The following is a 24,268-nucleotide window of genomic DNA, read 5'->3' as shown; positions in this document are numbered from 1 at the left end:
GGCAACAGTGAAAATGGCAACAGAGAGTGAACTTGGCTATCTCTCCCTTTTGGACTTCCTACTTTGCCCCCACGGCACAGTTTCTGCACCAGGGGACATGAGCATGGATGAGGCCCAGGAGCTGGCTGGAGCAGAACTCTGCAGGGCCTCATCCAGATATTATTGGACAGATTTTGACTGCCGCTGGGCTGGAGCCACCTTACCATGAGGTGGTTTGCGATGGTTGTGCAAACATGAGAGAGAGTGTGCGTGTGTGTGTGTGTGTGTGTGTGCATGCGTGCGCACACACCCAGGAAAGCGTTTGTGTACAAATAGACACATATAGACATATAGAACCTATAGCATTTAAAGGGTAGATCTGTGACCTTGCTAACATCGCCACATAAGCCATTGTAATATTCCTAGCTCATGCCTCTTGATGTTCTGACCCACACTGGCTTCCCCAGTTGGGGCACTGCCCTGAGACATCCTCCCTCTGCCTGTTCTGTGAGCTTATCGTGTCTTCTTTCCACACCCCATAGGGGATTTTGAGAGAGAGAGAGCACGTAGCCTTGCGCCTTGTGCCATTCCAACATGCTTCAGGTGGATCCTCAAGCAATGGTACTTGTGTCTTGCCACAGGGGGCAAGCTCTCCTTGTCCTTCCTTCAGTGTGCTGTGTCCAAATATCAGGTGGAGTTGACGGTCCAGAGGACGCAATCAATTACCAGAAGAGCCAGAGACAAGTGTAGGCCAAACACCTGAAAACAGGTAGGGGAGCCAGCTGAAGTGAAGGTCACATTTAAAGTCTTGAGCAGCGAAGACTCCTGGTCTCGGCAGCCATTTCCCCCCCTTTTGCTTATGTTCTTCACTGACCCTGGGTTGCTGTCGCTCAGCTGCATCATGGTTGCGGAACTCAAAATTGTCCCCACCCGCCTCCTTTTGAGAATCACGGTCTGGTCCCAGGTATTCAGTCCTACAGAAGACTTTGCCTTCTGTCATGGGCAGGATCAATATGAGCAGCCTGGAAGGGGTGTCTGGATGGCCTTCAGCACTTCCCATTTCTCCTCCTTAGCCTTGAGCGAGCAGCCTGAATCCCAGGAGGTGAAATGGGGAGTATAGCAACTAAAAAACACCAAACTTATTTCAATGTTTTGTTAAATGTGGTGCTGAGACCTACCATCCGTTCTCTACTACAGCATTATTTGGGGAGTGCCTCCTAGAGAGCCACGATGTGACTTGCTGGGAATGTGAGAGGAATACCAAGTCTTAGGGATGGGGTTTTTTTTTTATAAACTTCGTCACCCTTCAGCTGTAGGAAGAAATGCCCAGCCAGACGCATAGCAAAAGCAGATCAAACTGCCACTGAGACTATTTTTGTACAAAGTTTACCCACCTGCCCTAATAGAGTGGCAGATTTAAGTTATTGTTGCCAAAGAGATGTAAAGAGTTAACTTTTATCAAGGCATCTTGGGTGAGGGTGGGGGGACAGCTGGGGGAAGAAGGAAAATAATAGCTTTGGGATGATTTTGTTAGATTTTGATTAGTTCAAGATTTAGGATAATTGTGCAATGTGGACGGTGGGGTAAAATGGAAATGAGTCAGAGGCATCTTGCACTTAGGAGTTGTGGCTTGTGGGGACTATAGACCAGTCACTGATGTTGGAAATTGGGTGGTAAACAGACAAGAGCAAAAGGCAGCTGGTAGCTACTGGGCCATTTCCTCACAGAATCAGGGGAAACACCTAGAAAGAGACCCTACAGAGCGGCAGAATGTCTGTGCGTTGTGCTTCATTGTGCTTCCAGTTTGGAGTATGTCGTGACTAAAGGTGGCAAGCTTGGCACTGGTACTGATGCCCGGTTCTGGTTCATGAGCACAGCTTTCATTTTCATAGTATACACAGCCATAGCCGTGCATGAGGCAATGATTCATCATCCCTCCATTAGGCAGCGTTTAGGTGATAGTGACAGCCAGATTTTATTTTTTGGCTTACTTTCTCCTGCTACTCACATCAGTTCCAGCCAGCTGGAGAAGTGTTTCAAAAGGTGCAGTTCTAAGTATAGATTAGGTGGAGCAAGACATCTTTAGAGTGCTGCATACTTTTAGCCGGTTATGTTCTCTTCCTCCAGAGTCAGAATTCTTTCTATGTCTGACATTTCTTGCTAAGACCCTTCTGGGAGTCCTGCTTTCTTTGTTCAAAGAGATATTGGGTGTGAAAGGTTACCAGGATCTGTTCATAGCCTTCTTGGGTGGTGGAGACTTATATGCCTTTTACTCCACTCCTACTGAAGCCCACCATGAGCAACACAGATGCCCATGTCTCATTTCACCTGATGCTGGTTGATGAACCCAAATGAATAATACTTGTCCTTCCTTGGACTACCATATACTTCCCTAGCACGATCAGAACACAACAGCCTGCTTGTTGGTTTAGGGCAGGGGTCTCCAACCTTGGCAATTGGAAGACTTGTGGACTTCAACTCCCAGAATTGGGAATTCTGGGAGCTCAAATCCACAACGCTACAAGTTGCCAAGGTTGGAGAGCCCTAGTTTAGGGCACTCTTATTTGCTTTTTTTGGAGAGCTCCTGAACCAGAGGAGACCTTGAGAAAACGAGTGCCAGGCTCCAGTATGGAGCTGGATTTAGAGACAGGATTCCTGTTTCTTGTTCCCCCCCACCCTCTTTTTGTTGTTGTGGTTTAATTTTCCTGCCAACTTGAGAAGGAGGCAACACTGGAGCCATGAGAACCTACACCAGCAGCTATTGAACCCAGAAGTCAAGGAGAGCTGAAGGAAACCTTTGTATACTTTGCTGTCTGCATTTTGCCCATTAACATCAAAAGAGAGATACGATGAACTGTGCACCTTCCAAAATTTCAATCCAAGTAAATCCTTCTGTCCAATGGAATGTGTGCAAACTATAGATGTTTTCTAGAGAAGGCGTCATTTATTGGCCTCTATGGCTGAATGCACTTTCAAAATATTTCACTGTCACAAATCAATTTGAGAGCAGTTGGGATGTATGCCATAACCAATGTATGCCAGCTTTAGTGGAATTCTCCCTTTCCCCCCTCATTGGGTGCCAAGCACATCAGCATCGTCCGGAAAGGGAATCTGGTGGTCTACATGTCCCATCCACTCTCCATCCTCTGCAAACCAACATGGTGGTTACATAATTCTCTTGAGCATTCGAAGACTGGAGCTTGGATTATTTAGGACAGGCTGGATGAGGAACAGACAGGTTCTTGGCCCCTTGATAATGAAATTGACTAATGAATAAAAATGTATTGGAGCCCAACGTAATTCTTCAAACATATAGCTCACTAACAACCACTTTTATGGGGTCGTGGTGGAGGTAAATATCTTCGTCAGAAATAATGTAGCCATTGAAATTCCTAAATAGACAAAGATTAAATAAGGAATGAAATTCTTGATTTTCTGCAATATACCTAGAGTTCTATTTCCTTCCCCAAGCTAGTTTAGAAGAATCCACAGGTGTTTTGGAATACCAGGCTTGTAATAAATCCCAAACTGCATCTAAAAGATCGCTATTATCATCCTTATCTGAGCAGCTTTTATATTGCCCTCTATAGAACTGCAACTTGTTAAAAATGCAGCCAGCTGCATTTTCCAATGGGATGAAGTCCCTTTCCCAAGCTCCCACAAGTAAAAAAAGGGAGATATTGTTATAATTGATTTCTTCCTTTCTTTGCATTCTCAGATCTGTTTTTAGAACCTGGAATAAGAAGAGTTGAGGACTTAATAGGCAGGGGCATAAAGGCTGGAGCCACCCATGGGAGGAATCTTTGCTTGCTCATTTTATACAGAGCATCTCTATGATGCTGTCACAGCCCACTCACCTCGGCTTTTTTTTTTCCCGTTTCTTCCATTGCTGTTTGAATTTTATAAACATCACAAGTGTAAGTGAACTTCAACTTTTTAATGGCTTTGACATGTGCTCTCTGCTGCACTAATCTGTTAGGCACCATGCTATTCACTCTCATAGATGGGTAGATGAAAAATTGCACTAAAATGCACTTTCCCTGAAAACGAATAAACATTTTAGCAATAACTTGAAATAAAAAGCACTTTACCCCCAACTTTTAAAAAGACTAAAGGGGGAGGCTGCATTTTTGTTCTCCTATCCATATAGCTTTCTGTCTATGTCCTTCCTTGTGTATGTGAAATATTGTAGAATGTGCATAGGCTGATTAAGTAGGATACCAGTCAAAGGGTGGTTTACTTTTTCTCCCTTCAGGCATTTTACTGACTGCATCAGAAATTGCAAACTAGTTTTTTTTTTAAAGCTGATCTTCTGTTTGAAATGGATCAAGTTGAGAGCTCTACCTGAATTCAAATCCAGATAAAACTCTCCTTCAGATTGTGTCTATGGTCAAAACATAGGCCTAGCCCTTTATTTACACAGTAGTGTTTCCCAACCTTAGCACAATTATAAAATGTGTGAACTTCAACTCCCAGAAATGCCCAGCTAGTGTTGCTGGTTGGGGATTTGGGGGAGTTGATGTCCACATGTTTTAAAGGAGCTACGGTTGAGAAACACTGGACTACAACGTGTAGCTTTCCATCCATTGAGCTGAGCATCTAAAAAAAAAGGTCTTACCTAAGGTATTTTTGCGCGTAGCAACAATTGATCAGCACCTGAAGCCTCCAGTCTGAGGGTACTCTGTGCATTTGGGAGCATTGTTCTCATAATTCTGCATACTTCCCATCAGTTCATCTTACACACCTGGCAAACCAGTAGAATGTTATTGCCAAATGGAGAACTCTATTCTGTGTTTGGGGAATGTAACTGATATCCATCTGGGCTGATGTAACTGGTGAAAAAGGCCTCTGCCCCCACCCCCAGAGGTGAGGGAATCCTAGGGCTTAACAGATACTGTCATTCCAACTGCATTTGGGGATGTCAAAGCTATCTTGTAGGTGCAAGGATAAGCCTAAATATACTTCTGAAATACCTGATAAAACTGAAGACAGAGCAGTATCAACTTTGTTAAGATTTCCAGTGGCTATTTCTGCCTTGAAATAATGGGCATGTTCTGAACATGCCAATTAACACACCTTTACAATCAGTTTGTATTATATTCAAATCAAGCAGATATTTACGGGGCATGTACAGTTTCGGCTTCTCCGATACTCTGAGGAATGCAAAAGACTCATTAATCCTCATTGTTCTGTGATTTGTTGTTTCCCCTTTTGGCATACTCGGCCTATTATTTCTTAGCCTTGGTTTTTCCCTCTGCAGCACCATTAATTAATGCTGAACTGGAATAATTTGTGGATGGCAAACAAGGCTGTACTACGTAACAGCCAAGATAGCTTGGGAGGGTAAGCGGGTTAGGATGCTCATGACCAAATATCCATTATCTCTACTGGAATGACCCAGAATGATCTGGTCATGCTATAGTATTTGCTAGGTAAATACACACACCCACTCTCCTTAAAATAAATATGAAAAAGTGCATCCTGCAAGCTTCAGACCACCCCACCCCATCTCTTGCTTGGGAGCCTTCTAAGCTCCATCAGAACAAATGGATCAGCAGTGGGATCCTACCTGTTCCACCACTGGTTTGTTGATCGCATGCCCGCAGCTTTCCACACACCAGCTGAGACCTGCAGTGCCAATCAGCTGAGAGGATAAAGAAGAGAAAAGTGCAGGGGCAGGTAGGAAGGCCGATCCTGCCCTTTTCTCTGCTTTCTCGCCTAATCACCTGAGGCTTTTTTCCTTCCTCTCAGCTAATCCTCAGAGGCTTTTTTTTTTTAAACTACTGGTTCAGGTGAACCGGTGAGAACCGGTAGCATACCACCACTGAAATGGATCCAACCTCCCAACCTGGACCCACTTTGGTTCCTAGTCCCACTCACTTTTAGAAAATAGCTCTCAGCATGCCACACAATGCCTGGAGCTTCTGAAAAAAGCTGTGCACCTCAGCTTCAGAATAATGCGGATAACAAGGGAATCTCCTCCCAATTCATGAGTGTGAGGGAGAGGAAGGAGGACTGGGATTCTGTTTTTGAAGTGTTCTAGTATCTGAAAGAGCCAACGCCAAAGACCAGGAGAGGCAGGAGGAGAAATCTGACCTAGAGTTTTAACATCCATTTCTGAACTCAAGAGAGGGAGAATGTATGGCAGGGGGCTGTGATTTGGACAATAGGGATCTTTCTTGACTAAAAAACTATGGTCAGGCAGTGGTTCGTACATGTGTGGTGGGGCTTGGAAAAAAATATGAAGCCCATATGCCAATCTTACTTCCTATAATACATAGGAAGTGAATTTTGCAAAGTATAGGTATGCACGTTGCAGGATTCACAGAGTGCAAAGCACCCTGTGGTCTGAGAACAATTAACCTGTGGAATGGCTTACTTCCAGAAGTTCTGGGTGCTCCGTAAGGGAAGGTTTTTAAGCAGAGACTGGGCAGCCATTTGTCTGGAATGGCATAGGGTTTCTTGCTTGAGTAGGGGGTTGGACTAGAAGATCTCCAGGGTCCCTTCCAGCTCTTATTTTCTATTCTGTATTCTGCTACTGTGGTGAACAAGAGACTAGAGCATAAGATGCATTTAAGAAAAGAGTAATAAGCAAATGTGGCTTAGTAGATCTTAAACCTTCAAAGCCCAAAGAGACAATCCTCCCTCCCTTTTTGCAACATATCTTAACTTGCCACAAATTAGACTTTTACTACAAGAGACTCCTCTAAACAGGTGTGTGTAAGTGCCTAGAGACCAAGCAGGCAAGGTTCTTTAAAAAAAACCTCCTTGAAGGATGCTTCCATTATTGCATTATTAACCATAAAGCAGAAGTTTGGAAAAGTGATTATAAAATCAAATAATGTTGGCTGCAGAGCTGTATGGTCGTTTTACCTCTTGGGCAGGTTTAATCCAAATCCAACATTCATTGGAAAAAATTAAAAGAAACTATCCTCCAAGATTCTTTTTTATTTATGAAGAGAAGCCTCTTGGGGAAATAACAAATTTAATGGCAGGAGCACTGTTATTCCTTATTTTACCACGGGGAGATATTTGGGAATGAGAATTGAGAAGAATTTGAGAAGCAATGGGTAGCTCTGTTCCTTCCTGTAGTAGACATTTCAGGCAAAGCAAAAGGAGAATTTTACTAAGAAAAGGCAGGTTACTGTTGAGTATTTCCAGATTCCTAGCACCTCTTAATCTCATCGGGTTTCACATCCTCCCAAAATATTCTGTGTGATGTCCTGCACCTGCCTGGATTTTCAGCAACTATCAGGCGGCATTGGTCCACATTGGTACATGCAGGAATGATGGTGCTGGCTTTGGAAAGTTGAGTGCTACACCCATGCACCTGGAGGGGGTCTGTGTGTTTTGTGTGTGTGCGTGTGTGTTGTGTGTGTGTGTGTATACTCATTCTTCCACATCAAATGAAATGCAAATCTGTCAGCTACACAGTGTGATTCTAGCTTGCCACTGCCATATTCCATTTTCTAAGGCAAAAACAACCAGTACCATGGCAAAAGAACAGGTACAGGAAGTAGTTACAGCCCAATTTGCTCTCTAAGTTTCATTTCCTTCATTTCCTTATCTAGTTACCTTTGACAACGCTGCCCCTATAGGTATATGGTCTATAGTAACAGACAGCTGTCAGCCCCTGAGAGACTGCATGAGATCAGAACTAGAGTTATGTTTTGGGTTAATGATCTTCTTTGAAAGAGAGAGAGATAGAGAGGGGTGGGCTATTTACAGTGTATTTTATTGATACGGGTCATAATTGCTGTATTTTTTATCAGTGCTGAGTTCCATACAGCTCCCAGCATGTGTGTCAAATATCATTGGTCCAATAACTATTAAAAATAAAACATTTTTAAAATAACCTAACTTTTGCTTGTTCTCCTCCATCTGTGTGTTTTGAAGACAGCAGGAAATAATGAAAATTATGGATGGTACAGATTCAGCCAGAAGTCTTGAGAGACAAACCATGAATACATCAAACCATGCAGTGCAGTAATGGTTTGCAGATAAAATGACTGACCCTTTCTTGACTAAGGCGTCAGGTAGCTGCCAGGTGGGAAAAAAATAGAAAAATACAGGAAAATTGGCACCTGCATTGCTATGCTTGTATTGCAAAGCAGGGGTCAATTTACCGCTGTGAAAACTTCTTGAAACAGCTGCCAAGGGGGGCAACACACTGGCCCAGGAATAGTTGTGATCACTTTTTCAAAGCCAAATTGCCACATAGCTCTAATAGCTTATTCCCTTTGTGCACAAGAGTGACGGGATTAGAAACAAGTTACTTTCCTTCTCCAGTTGATGCCAATGTCCTAAGAGGTGAGAATGTCGAGTGGGGAAAAACTAGCTATTTTCAAGAATTCACAGAGGCATGTCCTCAATATTTAGTAGGTTTAAAAGCTAGGACCAAAACTGGTTGAACTTGGTAATCCAAGACTAGCTCTATTTCTTAACTGGGTAGGAATAAAGCATGGATTATAGCCACTGGATGGGAATTATACAGGGATTTTTTAAAAGATGGGGGCAGCATTTATTATTTGAAACTTTTATCACTTCCAACTAAGAAATAATAAATTATTATTCCTTCCTACAACTATGTAAATCGGGCACTGAGACTTGGGCTCTAGTATTATTTGAAGCTTGTTATGGAAGCTCTTTTAATACTCCCCTTGATGCGTCAGACTAGGAAAAAACCACCTTCATTTATCTAGTTTCTTACCATAATTTCTTTTGATGTTGAGAGCCAACTCTTATTAAAATGTTCAATCATTTTCTGATTTCAATACCAGTGTATAGGTAACTAACTGATCAGAGGTTCAGTGTTTCGTATTTTGGAAGGCCAATTTCACCGCAGGAAGCCACAGCACAGTAAGCACCCCTATCCACAAAAGGAATAAGCTATTAGAGCTATGTGGTGATTTGGCTTTGAAAAGGTGATCACAACTGTTCCTGGGCCACTGTGTTGCCCCCCTTGGCAGCTGTTCCAAGAGCCCTTGCACTTTTAATACTAGGGTCCTCAGCATCAGTTCTTAGAATATCCCACCACTATTGTGGTTATCCTTAGCATGCATGCTAAACATTTAGCAGGGCAACAAAGGGAGAAGGTAACATTCAGAAGGTAATATTCCTAATTGTGTGTAATTCTTTCATTGTTACTAAGAGCCAGCCTCCCAATGGCTAGTCACCGTGGTTTCCAATCAGGCTCAGACTGGGTACTCTGATACCACAAGACTTTGGCTAGTCTGCTGCTGCTTTTCTTGTAGCAAAAATACTGGAAAGTCACAGGATAAATTCCCACATCATGGAACATCGTGTGTCTATAATTATGTTGCTTATTCCCGAGATCCATCACATATACCAACTTGCTCCACTTGATTTTTTTTATTTCTTTATTTGATAAGCCACCCAGCTCCAATTCCGATTTTAACTGGAAGGTGTACACCATATCCTTATCACATTGCATTAGAAATTAAGAGTTAGGCGTGGATTGTTTCTAACCTTAATTTCACACAATCAACATGAAGGCAAGAGGGTCATATAACATTGTTCATCTGGGAGAAAGTTAGTTAACCAAGAAATGAAGTATCGGCAGCACAAACACCATAAAACCATCACTGCCTAGGAGAAACCTCTTAATCTTCACATCCTAACAAAAGACACCCTTGAAGAGCATAAGCTGATCAAGTAACACTACCTAAACCAGCTTTCCCAATCTACTGCTCCCCTCATGGACTGGGATTACAATTTCCAAAACTCTCAGCCACAATTCAGTTGAATTGCTCAGATTCATCCTCAGCTATGTAATTGCTGTGCCAACATATAGTACAGTAACAATTTCCCATTTAGTCAATCAGTCATTTATTTCACGTTCCTGGGCCTGTTTGGGAGAAATTATTTAAACAGTTCAATTAGGGTGGGGAAAGGATATCAAAAACCAATGAATTTTAAAAGTGACTATGGTCGATCTTCCCTTGAAAAACCCTCTCCCTCATTTGCTATTGCAAGTTTTATCCTACCTTTGAATGAAAGAAGAAAAGCAATATTAGGTTCCATTTTCTGGCATCTCCTACATAAGATGTTCCCACAAACCTTCCCATTTTCGTATGGCACTGGGCACCTAAAAAAAAACCCCTGAGGTAATCTGAGCCTCAGCTAGCGCGTTCTACTTTCTGATTCTACTGGGTAGCCCATCTTGCAAGAGCCAATGTTTGGTTGGGAATCTTTGTATCTTTTGTCTCTCATTCAGTCTAGGAGCTGACAGCCCTGCCACCCCTCAGCTCCATTGGGCAAGCTACAGTTCCTATTTGCCTTGAATCATCTAAATCAAAGTTTCTCAGCCTTAATAACTTTTAAGATGTGTGGATCTCAACTTGCCATCCTTGAGATGGCGAGAACTAAATAATTCCACAGCAGAGGGTGCACTGCTGAAAATATGTAAGAAAAGAACTGGTCTGAGAGAGGAGCAAAGAAAGGAACTAAAAATCAACCTTCCTCTTTAAAAAGAATAATTTGGCAAAGTTTGACTTTTTAAAAAATGCATACACAACACACACACAAACACAGCAATTTTTCAAAACAGTACAGTGTGGCTGGGAATCTTCATTATACTTATGTGGACAAAGACCATAAAATAAATGATTCAACAACTGGAAAAATGATTTTCAAGAAAGCACTGTAATAGAAGAAAGATGCAATAATAAAAAAGCAATTGTAGCACATGTGATAAAAAACAAGGCCAGTGAGTTTCATCTTTTACATAATTTTCCTTAGGATTGTAGCCTTATCTGAACTTACTGTGGCCTTATCAGAGTTAAGAGATTTTCTGTAACTGGTTTTTAGCTAAATTGCTTTATATAAAAATATAGATTTTAAGATATTTATATTTGTGCATCATAAGCCACAGGGAAATGTACAAGTCATGATGGAAATGCTCACTAACAGTCTCCACGTTTGCATGGGAGACCTAAACAGGATCTACATGGCATGCTAAGCCACAGTTTAACTTTGATTTATTGAATAAACCACAATGATTAAGTTCAATCAACACATTAAGCCAGACAGTACAATTCTGGGCTAAGTGTATCACAGAAATCAATCTTGATGTTTTTCAGAAACTGAGAACAGAGACCACAGAAACTATGATCACATTTGAACTTGAATGATTTAAATGATAAAATTGGTAAATTTATATTTAAGGCAGCTGTGACTGCTTTTTAAGAGTCACTGGAAAAAGCAAAGCAGCTGCAAATGACTTCAGGTTGCACAAAGGATCAAATGAGGGAGGCTATTTAATATTTGGCCAAAGTTCACACCAAAAGCTTTGCCACTTTTAGAGGAAAAAATATCATTATCATCATCATTCCTTTCTGGGAAGAAAAAGCAGCAGCTCGATATAGATTTTGTACAGTCAGCTGGGGGCTACTATTATGTAGAATAAGGTAGAAGTTTGGATCTATCATAATTCATTAGGATTTCAATAAGAAAGAATGGTTAAATGGCATAGAAACAGACACACAGCTCTTAAAAATTGACTGCTAATTTGCCTCTATCACTCCATATTTGAAGTAAAATGTATTTTAGGAATTGGGTTTCCATTATCACCAGACTCTGGCGCTATAACTGGAATTCAAACAGTAAGAGCACTCCAAATAGTGGGTAAGTCCAGTTCCATTTTGATAACTACTGTTTCCTAGAACTACTCACTAATCTTGGGTTACATAAATACAAGGAGCAAGCTGAATGGTCTTTGTTACATCTTACCAGACTTTGAGAGCCAATAGGACAGAACATAAGAAAAAAGCTTATTTGTGACTGAATATCTACTTGAGAAGGCAAGTGCAACTTAAAAAGAAAAATTAAAAATTAAAAAAAAAAGCTTAGTAACAGAACAAAGGACCTTTCAAACAGCATTGACCCAATACCAAGGCAGAGGTCAAGCTGTCTTAAACTAACTTGCTTTGGCAGCGGAAGACACACCTGCACCAGTCAAGATGTGTCAGTAAGAAGACAGAGCAAGGGGAGTTTGGGCACTGTAGGACTAAACCAGATTTTTAACGGTCCCTCCTTGGTCTATTTAAAGCTACAGAGAAATGAAACAAATGCTCGAGCAACAGATGGTGCTAGTTGAAAATATTTCTTTCCTGCGTAACATTCCCCAACCACCTTAAAATGCTGGAAAAGGTACCCACAATAATTTGGCCATCAGTGGGCCTTGCCGCTAAAGGATCGTCACAGACAAGCTGAATAGATGTAGGGCCCTTAGGAGAGAAAGGACCATTAATAACGAAGGGTCAAATTGAGACAATTGCTTTGAGGAGCCCAGCTCTTCTGAACATGGATTCAGTAAAACTTTTACTTTTATCCAGCAAAAGTCCAACGCAAGGTAAGGAGGGAGCCACCAAGAAGCGCTCTGGAAGATTCAAGTCCGTGTCAGTTCCAAGGGTTGAGTGAGCAGGACCCAGGTCGTGCATTTCATCTTAGGCAGCCCCAAAGCTTCTCTCGACAGCTCTGAAGTCCTGTTCAAATCCATAGGTTTTGATAAAAGGCGAAAAAAGATTTCCAGGAGAAATGTTATCTGGCATACACAGGACCACTGCAAAACTGCCAGGTCCTTCTATCTCCATGGCTATTCTTAAAACGTTTATGAACGTGGCATATATAGCTGCAAAAGGCAAAGAAGGCAGGGCCTGCTTTCTGGTCTATCTAGGTCTCCCCTCAATATAGCAGCGTAGCATCCCTTTCAAAACCCATCGCTCTTTAAGGGTCAAGTTTCTCTTCTATTTCTAATGAGCAAAAGGAAAAGCACACCAGCATTGCCACTTAAATGCTTATTTTAACTACCAAAACAGAGTTGGAGGGAAAGACATGTAAACTGTACAAGGACCTCACAGAAATACAACACAGGTGAAAGGGAAATCAAAAGGTGCAAGGTACCCGCCGTAACCCAACATTTCTGGATCAGCTGATGAGAGGAGCTGAACGATCATTTGTCACCGTTGGTTTGAGCTGGACATTGGCAAAAGGATTCCTGCAAAGAGAAAGCAAGGCATAGTTTTAGCCAGAACTGTTTCAGGACACAAGTGGTCTGTATTGACAAGGACAACAAAACAAAGTGGAATGCAGGGATGACGCAAACACCAAACAAAGATCACTACAAACGTAGTCCCCACCATAGCCAAAGAAACATCATGTCTTCACAAAACAAGCAACACTATGAATCTTTAAACAATGGCTTTGCCTGGAAAAAGTCTTTGGCCTAAATGCCAAGATTCAGTGATAAACTATCTCAATGTTTCTTTTCTCCAGCCAAGCTTAAATGCATGGAAGACTATCCAGAAAAATGGACAGGTGAATAGACACTGCTTTGTGTCGTGCAGAAAACAACACACGCATACACAGCTGTAAGTAGATGCTGTCCACTTCACCCTTCCCTGATCACTCACCCACAAATACGTTGGACAACAACCACCATTAGGCCAAACAAGTTAAAAGCAATATGCATGGTAGCCAAACACACTGGGAGACATTGGCCTCAGGTCAAGTGATGGGATTGGAACGTAGGTCACAGTTGCCATGGGCATGACACCAGAATATATCCCTCCTCTTATTGAAACAAAGAAAGTAAGCTGCTTTCTCAGAAAAGTTATTTTGGCAGGAAGACACTGTAACTCTCTTTTAGGGGGAAGGTTGACTTTTGTCTTTGTTTCCTGACCATAGCTCATTCCCTGTTGCTATCATCACATGATTTCCACTGTGACTGTAATCAATATGCATATCTTCTCAGAGAATTTGGGTATCACCTTGTCATGCTCCATACTCTTGAAGCGTAGGAGAGTCACAGGATACTTATACTGGCTCTGGACTATAAAAAAATCTGCTTGCCTGTATTGCAACTAATTAGATGATCAGCAACTAGGACTCTTGGAAGAAATGTTCATGGCAATGACAGCATGCCCCAGATCCAGGAAACACAAAGAGTTTACAGCCCATGAAATTTGGAACAAAAATACAAAAACAGCTAAAGAGCTTAGAGTGCATACCTTCAAGACATAGGCTGGTACTAAAGGTTCTTCTGATCAAAATATGCATGTTCATGTCAATCTTATTTTTATGGATTCCTTTCTCAAGAAAAGAAAAGTGCTCTTCTATTTTAAGACAGGCAATGTAAGAGAAAAAAAATCATCTACAGTTCTGATAATTACTGAGGAGCGTAGATACATATGCAGCCAAAGTAACACCACCCATGACCAGAAGAGACATTTGAAAAAGGTGGAGAGGATTCTGACATTTGTGGAAGCCCTCCGTGTCCAATAGCAACAGAAAAATCCTGGACCTCCATTCCCACATATCTTCATGGGGACTGAATACGCTCAGTGGATAGGAGTAATGGATGACTGGCAGAAGAAAGGAAGAATGGAATGGCTCATCTTGAAAGAAGTCTTAGCTGGTTGACCGCAGTCAGGAATGTATTTATTTATTTATTTTTCAATCAATCAATAAGCATAGCCACCCATCTCAAGCCAGTGACTCTTGGGGGGAGGGGGGTGAACAATCATTACATTATTCTAGAAAGCCACATTCTATTGCAGCTCCAGCTTATTCGTCCATAAATTCAAGCCATATGAAAGTAGAATGCCACCTCCCAGTTAGAATTCTAGCTTTTCTATCAGTTGGTCAATCTTCACGTAAAGGAGGAAGAACCTGTAATTTATTTCCAGGTCTCCTAAGCAATCAAACTATTACCAGATTCTTCTTCTCCACCCCACGTCAATATATATATATATATATTTTCTTACGTTTTCACGGGTACTTACGTGTATGGCATTCAGCTTTGTTCGGGTATTTTCTCACGTCATTGTAGTTGTGCTTTTACAGTTGTAGCAACGTTTTGGCAGAATCTCATCTGCCGTCATCAGGCTTCTGTATAGTGTTCATCTGTGAGTCAGACTTCATTTGATTTTATTTTTTTGCTCTGTTTTGTGGGGCCTAAAGAATGTCAGGTTTTCTTTGGTCTAATATATTCGTGACAAGAAAGCACAACTTTAATGACGTGGGAAAATACCCGAACAAAGCTGAATGCCATACATACATACATACATACATGCATACATGCATACATATATATTTGTTTTCTTAAGTTTTCACGGGTACTTACATGTATGGTAGTTGTGTTTTTAAAGTTGTAGCAACGTTTTGGCAAAATCTCATCTGCCATCATCAGACTTCTGTATTGTGTTCGTCTGTGAGTCAGACTTTCACAGCCATTTCAGTTTTAAATTTGGGGCTAGCCTACTGCTGTGCCAGAATGTTTTTTTCTTCATCCTGATTGGTTGGGAGTCTTGGTCTGTGTTTATTGGACTTGGAGTTGGTGTGTTCTGCTTGATTGGTGTTTCTAATATCTTCTGTCTGTTTTGTGGCTTTTTTTGTCTTGATTGGCTGGCAACATTGTGTTCCTGTATTGGAGGCTTTTAGTGGGGCTTGGCTCCGAGTAAATGGACAGCTATCATTTATTAGGAAGCTAGGTTTCATCTGGGTGCCTGGTTGGGGTGTGTTTGAGCTGGAGGTATCAGGGGGGAATCTGTTTGTGCCCAGGTGTTTGCCTGGCTTGTGGTGTGGAGATTTTTTTGTTTGTGAGTGCAGGCTTCCAAATAATCAGCAGTCTGGTGGAATCATCTGCTTGTAAGTTTTGACATGGTTTCACTATTCACTCAAGTCCTGATAAAAGAAACTCTTGAAATCATCAAAAATAAATACCAACTAGCAAAACACCTCATGGAACTAGCAGAACACTGCTTAACCAACACATATTTCATATACAAAGGACAAAGATACAAGCAAATTGAAGGAGCCCCTATGGGATCACCACTGTCACCTGTCATTGCAAACCTGTTCATGGAAGAATTCGAATCCAGAGCCCTAGCTAATGCCACCCACAAACCCAAACTATGGTTAAGATACATCGATGACACATTTGTGATTTGGCCCCATGGAAAAGAAAACCTAAACAATTTCCTAACACACCTAAACAGCACACACCCCAAAATCAAGTTCACCATGGAAACAAAAACAAACAAACAACTATCATTCCTAGATGTACTAATCTACAAAAAAACAGATGGCACACCAGGACACACCATATACCAGAAGAAAACACACACCAACCGCTACCTCAACGCCCAATCCCGCCACCACCCAGCACAGATAAACTCCGTGGCCAAAACACTAATTGCCAGAACCAAACGCCTGGCAGAAAAGACACACATAAAGACTGAACTATGCACCCTGACTAAAGTACTGACAGCCAACGGCTTCCAGAAAAGCAAAATCACCGGCTTGATCCACAAAAACACACTGAGGGGGGGAAAAAAAACCACACTGAGACATAATGGAGACCTAGAAGATGAACAGACCTATGGAACAGCTGTCCTGCCCTACATAAGAGGTACTACAGACAAAATCAGTAAGATACTACACAGGCATCACCATCAAGACTGCCTTCAAAACAGACAGAAAAATAGCAGCCATCTTAAGAAACCCCAAAGATAAAATTGACCTGGAAAACCAAGGCATATACGAAGCCCCTGTCCATCATGCCCTGACACATACCTTGGACAGACCAATAGAAGAATAAGTACCTGCCTGGATGAACACAAAATGCAGTAAAAAAGCTGGAACACACTTCCTCACTAGTCCAACACATGAAAGCAACAGGTCATAGCATCGACTTCAATGGCACCAAAACCCTAGCCACTATAGAAAACTCCAACCACAGAATTATCAGAGAAGCCATAGAGATTGAAAAAAGACCTGAAAGCATGAATAGAAGAGATGATTCCACCAGACTGTCAATTATTTGGAAGCCTGCACTCACAAACAAACAAATATCCACACCACAAGCCAGGCAAAACCTGGGCACAAACAGATCCTCCCTGATACCTCCAGCTCAAACACACCCCAACTAGGCACCCAGATGAAACCTAGCTTCCTAATAAATGATAGCTGTCCATTTATTCGGAGCCAAGCCCCACTAAAAGCCTCCAATACAGGAACACAATGTTGCCAGCCAATCAAGACAAAAAAAGCCACAAAACAGACAAGATATTAGAAACACCAATCAAGCAGAACACAGCAAATTCCAAGACCAATAAACACAGACCAAGACTCCCAACCAATCAGGATGAAGAAAAAAACATTCTGGCACAGCAGTAGGCTAGCCCCAAATTTAAAACTGAAACAGCTGTGAAAGTCTGACTCACAGACGAACACAATACAGAAGCCTGATGATGGCAGATGAGATTCTGCTGAAACGTTGCTACAGGGGGCTGGTTGGCTGTGCTGCTGCCTCTTGATTGGTTGATGGAGTTGATGTTGGTATAATGGGCTGTGTGATGGCCTTGTGAATGTTGTTGTGGAGATATTCTGGATCTTGTGCTGTAATCTCCTGGGTCATCTGTTTTGTAGTGATCTTTTTTCCATTAGTTTCTCGTGTTTAATGGCTTGGGTAATGGGTTGTGTGATGGGCTTGTGAGTTCTTTTGTTGTGGTATCTTGGTTCCTGCGTTGTAATCTCCTGGGTCGTTTGTGTTTTGATCTCTTTTTCATTAGCCTCCTGTGTAGTAATGGCTTGGGTAATGGGTTGTGTGATGACCTTGTGAGACTTATTGCTGTGGTATCCTTGGTCTTGTGCTGTGATCAACTCCATCAACCAATCAAGAGGCAGAAGCACAGCCAACCAGCCCAGCACACCAGCCCCCACCACCAGTATTTATAGAGAGACAGCAACTCCGATCACACACTGCTTGCACTGGCACGAAGCCGAAAGCACCAGCCTGAGGATGGTGAGTGGGACCTTGCTGAAACGTCACCAAAATACTCTTAATACCCGAACACATCTAGACCTACACACACACACACATACACACACACATATATTGCCCACATACAAAGAAAACATTGCTTCCTCCAGAACATCTGGCATCTTATTCAGCGCAAGCTGCTGCTCTCCCAATCTTTATTAACAAGTAACTGTTGTGGGTCTACTTTATTCTCAGGGCGGGCAGGCTGTTCCACCATGGACTAATCTAGAACCAGGCTGAGGTTACAGAGTGATGTGGGGGAGACACTTCCAGCCAATTACAAATTACATTTCTGATCTTTCCTGGCTCAGTGAGGCTGGAGGAGGCGTTGCATCAGCTGTTCCGCAAAAAGCAACAATTCTCAGAGTGTGGCTCAGCTGCAGAGAAATTGTGTTTGAAGACTGTCCAGACTGATTGGTCTTTGGCCAAAGAGAACAGATTTCAGATTCTACAGTCTTCTCTTTTAAAATAACAAGCGGCCTACTTTCTCTTTAAGAGACACAGCTTATCTGAGGGATAGCCAATGCACTATACACACAAGCAATTTGCCTCTTTGTAATTTCTGTTCTTTTGGGCCACACAGAATTTTTCTCTAAAGACACTGATAGAGAGAATTACTGCATAAAGCACCTAAAAATAGGAGGAGGAGGGGGAGTTCATATTTGGCAGCTCACTGATAGGGATTTGAAGACAGTTTCTGGGGACATTAGATGGACCCTCTTCAGAATCATTCACCAAGGCAGGATTTATACTCTACCCCTATTTGTGAAAACTACATGTATAGCATGAGTGGAATGTTCCTAAAACAAAGTATTTTATTTTGGTAGTAGCGTCATTTCATTTGATTTTCTTTATTTTTTTGCTCTGTTTTGTGGGGCCTAAAGAATGTCAGGTTTTCTTTGGTCTTATATATTCGTGACAAGAAAGCAGTTGGTCTGAATGACTGTACAATCCTGTATGTGTCCACTTAAAAATATTCCACTGAGTTGAATTAGGCTTAATCCTGTGTAAATACGGGATGGATGTTTGCCATAAAAACAGGCAAAATCACTTTCCACTGAGCAAGATCAACCCGAAGCCAACAGAAAGGAGGTTCTGTGTTCAAAGAAAACAGGTGGCCCACAATTATTTGCAGAGGAGAAAGAAGCTCAAGGATTCATGACGTAGTATACAAATGGATGCTTAGTGTGGCAGCTATATAGTCAGGGTGAGGAGCTGAATTATAATTCCTAGCAGCTCCTGCCCACATGGCCAATAAACTGGGATCCTGGGAGACATAGTTCAGAAACATCTGGAAATTCTAGTTTCCCCATTCTTGGCAACTGATTCTCTCTTTCATATCATTAATTAAAAAAATTAAATAGGAAGATGGCAAAGAAGACAATAACTCTAATTTCCAAGAATGTTTCTAAAGACCAACAAAAAAAATATAAGCTAGTGTAATATAGCGCATCCAGCAAGAAGCAACAACTTCCCCAGTTTGTCACAACCACCACAACAGACCATTCTTCTGATGGTTGTCCTTTAAGTGTGCCCTTGAAGTTCAACGTGCCTATCTCTAAAGGAAAAAACACACCACCTATTTCTGGCCTAAACATTTCATATATTTCTTCTGAATGCAAGCCTGCTGATGGCATCCTCCTTTTGTCAAGACTGACTAAACAAGCAGCCTATATTTTTTTGTAAGTTTCATAAAGCATGATTCCATGAGACAAATTCACCCCACATATGTACTCTTTTCTGGGTTCAGAAAATCACCTGGTACACGTTATCCAAGTCTGGGCCTGTTTGTTCTAAATCATCAACAGAGAAACAGAAAACAATAAATGACCTGGCTTCCTCCTGGATTGAATTGATGTATGGAGATTTAGCATCTAATTCTCACAAAACCTGACCTTTACCAAGGGGAACTTAAAAATGAGCACTCTTATCCACAGATCTCCAATGACAAACTCAACATGTCTACCACTGCTGTCTCAAGAGTAAACACTCTATGATGGGGGAAGAGATGGAGAAATGTTCAAGTCTAAACTAAATTACAGGAGAAATTGGCGATGGCACCTTCGTAGTTCAACTCTTATCGGCAGAGATTCTAAGAAAAGAAAATGAAACTATTTAAATAAATCCATGTTATCCTTAAAAAATCCATATGCAAGAGCGTAAGAGGCTCTTTATTTATGAAAGAATGTAATCTTCTTCACTGCCCTCCATGTATGCCTAAGATGGCTATACAATGGAAGCATCCCGAAGTGGGCTTAGCACTGTTGCATCTAAAGCAATGCTGGGTATTCTGTAACTCACATGCAAGTCCTTAAATCTATTTTCTGTGGCTCTGCAGTTCACAAAACCACTTTGCCAAATTTAGGAGCGATTGATTTTCCCACCAGGTTTGAGTAGGAAACCAAAGGGAAAAAAATTCCTTAAATCTGCTGAATTTACCTACGACATTATTATTATTATTATTATTATTATTATTAATAATAATAATAATAATAATTTATTTCTTTAAAATACCTCTCTGCACAAGATGCTGGGGGGGAAAACCCTACTTATTCCGCTGACATCCTCATATCGATTAACTGCTATGTTTCCTGTAATATAATGTAAAAAGAAAAAAAACAGCTTATATCCCATAAAAATTAATCTCAATGAAGGAAAATGGAATCAGCAGCCAAAAAAGAAAGCAGGGATTCAATTCCCACGTTTGGCTGCTGTTAAGAGGCTCGTTTTTCTGATCTCCTGCTGTGTTGCTCCCAGGTTACTGAATATGCTTCACCAGGAGCTGCATTTCTCCCACATTACCTCTGGGTTTAGAAAAGTTAGAAAATACATTTCTTTCATCAGGTTTTTGATTTGTTAATTGAGTTTAGCATCAATTTTAATATGGGTTTATATTATGTAAATTTATGTTTGAAATGAGTTATATTTGCCATTTAACGTTTAACACTATTTGCTAGACTAAAAAGCAGAGTGGTCCACTTTGTCATTTTGGCATCTGGCTAGCCCCTTGTGACGTCATGAGACAACTTCTGCAATGCAAGTACCAAAGGGATGGAGTTTGCCTCAGGGCATCCCAAGGCAAAAAATACCACTTCTCCCTCCTCCTCTAGATGCTCATGGGAAAAAAATGCTGGTGTATAAATCAATTAATTATGGTCCTAGAAGAACATCAATCCTGCCCAGACCAGTAATCTTTTATTAATAAAACAACCATGGAGAGACGTTCCCTGAAGCAAGATTTTATAATATTATGTTAAGATCTGGGTTTGACTTAGATTCAGTTGAAAATATTTATCTGACCAAAATGATACTTCCTTTGCACAAAACTGTACAGCATTTCCAAATAAGTGTTTTCATTCTACAGAATCACATATCTGTGGGGGGAAAAGCTCTAGAAACCAGGAATTACTTGGTAACTGACAAGAGAAAGCATCTCCTCTTATGCTTGTGGCAAAAGAAAGTGTAAGTTTGAGAAAGTTTGCTAATCAGTAACTGGTTGGTCTCCGGTTTGCTTTGCAATGTAATGTTTCTACGCACCAATGCAATAGCTAAATATTAACTGCAAGATATGAACAAATAGCACGTGGGGTATGCACAAAATCATTATTCACATGCTTTCTTTTAAAGAGGCCACAGCTGATAATCTGGAGGGATCTATAGGCATTTTATGCTGTTCTTAACTTATTGCATACTGTCCCAACTCAGGTGGCTGCAGTTACCCAACTTTGGCTGGCCTCCAAAGAAGCTAAGTATCATCAGGTTAATATTTGGATAGGAAACAACCAGGAGACCTCCCCATTTTATACTGGGAAGTTTTTTAAAAAAATAGAAGACACTGTAAATTACTTACGTGTTATTGCCAAGAAAAAGATAGGGGTCATCCCAGGTGGTCTGCAGAAGCAGTAGCCCAACATCTCTTTAGTGAGAGACAAAGAGAAGTTGGGCTTGCTGTGCAGACATAAGTAGAGCAGTGGCCCTCAGCCTTTTGGGCTCCAGGGACTGGTTCTGTGGAGAGGGATTTTTCCAGGGACCGGAGGGGGCATGGTTTTGTGTGCTGCCTTCATCCCACAGAGGGGGCTTCGCTTGTTTGCGCGGCCCAGTTTCTGCCCTGCCACAGATCGGTGCCGGTCCATGGACCAGGGGTTGGGGACCCCTGAAGTACAGCATCATTTCTCTTTTGGATCCATTTGCAACCAGTATGGCTCTTTATTTAAAAAGGGCTGTTCAGTTCACAGCGGCAAAATTAATTATTCTATTTTTAAAGCATGGGGAATTAATATTTCCTACTTAATTAATGCAGGAACTTAAGGTGACCCCTTCTCCCCACAAGGGATTCTAAAATAGATTCTTGAAGCTGAAAGGGAACAGAGAGAGAAAGAATTGAAAATTGTTCACACTGTGACTCACCAAGGAATAGTTAACTATTTTTGTAATAGCAAATGAGAAGGGAGGGAAAATGTGAGAGCCTGACAGATTTCTTTTTTAAAAAAAAAAAGCGTATTGCTGCTGAGCAGAGATGGAAGCCAAGATGGAGGACAGAGAGCCATATCTATTTTATTCTCACAACCCTTTAGTCCTCACCTGCGTTTCCTTCCACTTGTCCTAGGGCTTGTATAAAAGTAGCTGTTTGCCAGCATGACTTCCACGCAAGGCTAAAATCGTAGAGGGATGAAGGGCCCTCTTTTTAAAATAAAGCATTCCTTATTTTATTTTATTTTTTGTCTCACACTGCCTTGTTGCTAAGAATATTGAGGCAAAAAAAAAGACTGAAAACATAAACAGTTTAGAAGAAAAAAATGGCTCATTACCTTGTTGGCACTCTCCAGCATTCCCTCACATACAAAGGGAGCTTTTATGTGGGTACACACACACACACACACACACACACACACACACACACGCCATTTGATAATTTCAAGTTTACATTCCCATCCCTGATAAAGGTGGCAATAGGGAATCTGTAGGTACAAGGTAAATTCTCTTTTCTCACAACCAGATACCCGCAACTGGAGCTGTATTGTCCTAGGACAAAGTCCTGGCATAAAAGACATGAAGTCAAACAGAACCACTCAGAAGGGAAGGAAAACCAATGACCCCAAACCCAGTGTATTTGCCAACAATATTATAGTAATCGTGCAAAAGCTTCAAAACACTCGCTGGAAACCAGAAACCCCCAGTGCCCAGATTTAAAAGCTCGATGAAGATTCAAACCCAGGAGCGATGTAGCAAAAAGAAAAGGTTGTGTGGAAAAAGAAGACCCAAGGAAGAGAGGATTTTAAGGTTGGCGGATATAAGTGTGGATTGCAAAGAGAGATTTACTCCCAAGATCAGAGGTGGAAAAGGAACCATTTCCATTAGCCAAAGAAAGGTGATGAAATTCCAACTAGTGCTGCAAGCAAATTGAGCCATGCTCTGAACTGACCAGTTATCTGTGGAGAATGGAACCCTTCAACGGACTATCTGCAACTGTTCAGCCAGTCTTAAGTTTTCTTATGCCCTCCATCTCCATCAGTGGTCCCATATGCACCAGCATTTAAGAAATCAGTCCAGAGCATTCTTAGGAGTGAAGTGCGGGGCAGAGGGAGAGCAGTGGGCATGTGGAAAAAAAGACGATGAACTTACAACTACTGTATACACAGTCAGGGATACATCTCAAAACCTGGCCACTTCAACATCCGGGCTGTAATGGAAAAATAGAGAGGCTGTTTGTAGACCAGTATGTGGCAAACACGTATAGTCCATTCTAATGGAGAGGAGAATAAGGGTGGCTGAAGGTGGAGACTTCACTGATAAGGCCCCTTAATGTCTTTACCATCCAGTGGAGAGAGGTTGCTTGATTAGATGTCAGCTAGTTCGGACCCCATGGGCCAGAGTTCACTTTTTTTTACCTTTGGCAATTTTAATTCTTTGTCCGCAAAGTCAATGGCAAGAGAATTAAAGGGAAGGAGGAAATGAGCTTTGTTTGTTTTTTTCCCTATTGCCTCAGGCTTAAAAAGAGATCACTATGTCCTGGCTTCTTGCTAGAGAAGATATTTCACTTGACACTCTTCCCCATAAATGTGAAGTTTTTAGATACGTTCTTTAAAAAAGCAGCCACCTTTTTCCTGGGTCTTCGTAACTTTCCAGGTACAGGTAGTCCTCGACTTATGACCAAAATCTCTGTTGCTAATTGAGACATTTGTTAAGTGAATTTTGCCCATTTTACGACCTTTCTTGCCACAGTTGTAAATTACCACAATTGTTAAAAGAGTAACATGGTTAGGTGAATCTGGCTCCCACACTGATTTTGCTTGTCAGAAGGTCACAAAAGGTGATCACATGACCCTGGGCCACTGCAACCATCATAAATATGAGACAGATGCCCAATATCTGAATTCCAATTATACGACCATGGGCAACAATTGTACGTGGGAAAAACAATCATAAGCCACTAGCATATTAACC

The 24,268-nt window shown here is 41.5% G+C and overlaps 2 protein-coding genes across 15 annotated transcripts in view; one reads left to right on the top strand and one right to left on the bottom strand.

The window, feature by feature from the left end:
- The window catches only part of LMTK1 (lemur tail kinase 1), an 86,962-nt gene extending 79,123 nt beyond the window's left edge, over nucleotides 1-7,839 (top strand). For 10 of the 11 annotated variants that reach the window (XM_026701772.2, XM_087924953.1, XM_026701776.2 and 7 more), the window contains one exon: nucleotides 2-7,839. In XM_026701772.2, the coding sequence (XP_026557557.2) occupies nucleotides 2-30 (29 nt within the window). In that variant the 3' untranslated portion in view covers nucleotides 31-7,839. The remainder of the gene's footprint in view (nucleotide 1) is intronic. The other variant, XR_015741829.1, reaches the window with a different exon arrangement.
- A 1,497-nt stretch (nucleotides 7,840-9,336) lies between these two features.
- Nucleotides 9,337-24,268, bottom strand: part of BAIAP2 (BAR/IMD domain containing adaptor protein 2) — a 174,017-nt gene continuing 159,085 nt past the window's right edge. For 2 of the 4 annotated variants that reach the window (XM_087924959.1, XM_026701780.2), the window contains 2 exons: nucleotides 23,447-23,504; nucleotides 9,337-12,997 (listed from right to left, as the gene is read on the bottom strand). In XM_087924959.1, the coding sequence (XP_087781085.1) occupies nucleotides 23,477-23,504 (28 nt within the window). In that variant the 3' untranslated portion in view covers nucleotides 9,337-12,997; nucleotides 23,447-23,476. The remainder of the gene's footprint in view (nucleotides 12,998-23,446; nucleotides 23,505-24,268) is intronic. The other 2 variants (XM_087924957.1, XM_026701779.2) reach the window with 1 other exon arrangement.

Source organism: Pseudonaja textilis, chromosome 2 (assembly GCF_049901715.1).
Source record: "Pseudonaja textilis isolate UNSWEBS1 chromosome 2, rPseTex1.2, whole genome shotgun sequence".
Classification (NCBI taxonomy): Eukaryota; Metazoa; Chordata; class Lepidosauria; order Squamata; family Elapidae; genus Pseudonaja; species Pseudonaja textilis.
Note: the sequence above shows the minus strand (reverse complement) of the source record. Positions and strands in the feature narration are given on the sequence as shown.